We start from the raw sequence: 2,839 nt of genomic DNA on the forward strand, positions 1-2,839 counted from the left end.
CGTCACCGCCGGTTCCCGGAGCGCGCACGCTGGCGGCGGGAGCGCGCACGCGAGGGGCGCGCAGTGCGCCCGAGAGCGGAGCCTGATCTACGATGATTGGCGTCCGAGGGGTGGGCCGTTCGGTGGATCCCCGCGGCCACGCCACCGCGCAGTGCGTGAGAAAAGTGGAAGTGGCGCCACGGAGGCACCTAGTACTGTGGCGTCTGGTCACTAGCGAACCGTAGCGTACTTAGGACACCACAGTTTATTTTTCCTTAGTGCTCCTAACGGATATAGAAAATAGCGCTTGTTGCTCAACGCTTTACATTTTTATACCATTGCCGGTAACTCTCCCTGTTTCACAGATGGGGAAACGGAGGCTCACACTTACTCAGTCCTCTTGAGGTCTCTCACGAATTCGTGAGAGGTAGAGCCTGAATTTAATTCTTGCCCGCCAATGGCATATGTTAGAGCCTGCGTTGGGGGAGACAGCCTGCCCCATCCCCCCCGCCAGCGCACGCAATGGTTATGAGAAGTAAGAAAGTGAGGAGCGGTCCTGAGACTGACCCCATGTCCTATACCTAGCTCAAGGCCTCTCTCTGGCTTACCAGTAAACTGCTTTGAAGTTACAGAACTTTGTACTTGAGTGCTGGAAGAGACCTTGGGAATCCCGGGTTCCATCCTTTTATACAGATGAATGCACTGTGGGCCAGAGATAGGAAGTGACCGGCCCACGCAGCCACTTTAGAACATTTTTAAAAACAAGAGCCCTAGAAACGTCTATTCCGTTCCATTGATCAAGTAAAACAAGCTTAGCCAGAACTGGTAGTTCTACATCTTAATGCAGAATCCTTCTTGGTCCGCCTGGGTCACCTCCTCTTGCTGGATTCAGCTACTGTTCATGGAAGAAACCATGAAGCCACAGAAGGTAAGAGCCAAAGTGACTCTACTGTCTAGCCCCAATCACCTTCTTTTACAGTTAAGAGCCTGGAACCCAGAGGGGTGGGGTGAATTGCCCAAGACTCCCTGGCGGCAGAGGGGAGAGTAGAACCAATGTTTCTGACTCCACATGACTCCTGCATCAGTGTCTTTTTTTTTTTTTTTTGACAATCTGTTGCTATAAGAGATTACTCGTTTGGATAATTTACACACTAGAAAATCCTGTGATCCAAGGCCAGCATTGAGAAGCTGAAGCTATCCACTGATATGTTGTGATTTTAAGGATAGGCTCCTTTAAAATTATCAGCCTTTCAAAATCCTTACCATTGGAGACACTGGTTGGGGTTATGGTAGCCCTTTCCTTCCTTCCTTCCTTCCTTCCTTCCTTCCTTCCTTCCTTCCTTCCTTCCTTTTTCTTTCTTTCTTTCTTCCTTTCTTTCTTTCTTTCTTTTCTTTTCTTTTCTTTTCTTTTCTTTTCTTTTCTTTCTTTCTTTTTCTTTCTTTTCTTCCTTTCTCTTTCTTTCTTTCTTCCTTTCTTTCTTCTTTCCCTCTCTCCTTCCTTCCTTCCTTCCTTCCTTCCTTCCTCTTTCTCTCTCTTTCTCTCTTTCTTTTCTTTCTTTTCTTTCTGACATAGTTTCGCTCTTGTTGCCCAGGCTAGAGTGCAACGGCACTATTTGGCTCACTGCAATCTCTGCCTCCCAGGTTCTAGCAATTCTCCTGCCTCAGCCTCTTGAGTAGCTGTGATTACAGGCATGCACCACCACACCCAGCTAAATTTATATTTTTAGTAGAGACAGGGTTTCTCTCTGTTGGTCAGGCTGGTCTTGAACTCCTGACAGTGCAGTGGTGCCATCTCGGCTCACTGCAGCTTCTGTCTCACAGGTTCAAACAATTCTCCTGCCTCAGCCTCCTGAGTAGCTGGGACTACAGGTGCATGCTGCCACACCCGGCTAATTTTTGTATTTTTAGTAGAGACAGGGTTTCACCACGTTGGCCAGGATGGCCTTGATCACCTGACCTTAAAATCCACCCACCTCGGCCTCCCAAAGTTCTGGGATTACAGGCATGAGCCACTGAGCCTGGCCGGGTTATGATAGTCTTTCTTAAGGAGGGCTCTACTGAAATGCCAGACTAGGCCGGGCATGGTGGCTCATACCTGTAAGCCCAGCACTTTGGGAGACCAAGGCAGGTGGATTGCTTGAGGTTAGGTGTATAAGACCAGCCTTAACAATATGGCGAAATCCCATTTCTATTAAAATACAAAAATTAGCCAGGCACGGTGTCTTTTTGTGCCTGTAATCCCAGCTACTCAGGAGGCTGAGACAGGAGAATTGCTTGAACCCAGGAGGCAGAGGTTGCAGTGAGCGGAGATTGTGCCACCGCAGTCCAGCCTGGGCAACAGAGTGAGATTCCGTCTCAGAGAGAGAGAGAGAGAGAGAGAAAAAATGCCCGACTAGTATGTATAATCACACCATTCATATTTCCAGATAATTCATATGTAATAATCTGATAAGAGCTAGGAAAGAAAAATATTAGATAGGATGGAAACATGTAACTTCGTGTATTACATTCTAGAGATGCAGTGACGAATTGCCCTAAACTGGGTGGCTTAAAGCAGGAGAATTGATTGTCTTCCAGTTCTAGGTGGTAGAAGCCTGAAATCAAGGTGTCAGCAGGGCCGTGCTGTCTCTGAAGATTGAGGGGAGGATCCTTCTTTGCCTCTTCCTAGCTTCTGGTGGCTGCCAGCCATCCTTGGTCTTCCTTAGCTTATAGAGGCATCACTTTGGTCTCTGAATTTGTTGTCACATGGTGTTATCTCTGTGTGTCTGGGTCTCTAAGTTTCTTTCTTCTCATAAACACACCAGTCATATCAGATTTAAGGCTCGCCCTAATCGAGTGTGATCTTTTTTTTTTTTTTTTT

The 2,839-nt window shown here is 47.4% G+C and overlaps 1 protein-coding gene across 1 annotated transcript in view; it reads left to right on the top strand.

Annotated features, from left to right (window-relative positions):
• Positions 1 to 162: 162 nt before the first annotated feature.
• SLC25A37 (solute carrier family 25 member 37) overlaps positions 163 to 2,839 on the top strand; it is a 112,859-nt gene continuing 110,182 nt past the window's right edge. The window contains exon 1 of the mRNA XM_017549748.2: positions 163 to 907. Coding sequence (XP_017405237.1) covers positions 821 to 907 — 87 coding nt within the window. The 5' untranslated portion in view covers positions 163 to 820. The remainder of the gene's footprint in view (positions 908 to 2,839) is intronic.

This window comes from Cebus imitator, unplaced genomic scaffold (genome assembly GCF_001604975.1).
Source record: "Cebus imitator isolate Cc_AM_T3 unplaced genomic scaffold, Cebus_imitator-1.0 Scaffold221, whole genome shotgun sequence".
Classification (NCBI taxonomy): Eukaryota; Metazoa; Chordata; class Mammalia; order Primates; family Cebidae; genus Cebus; species Cebus imitator.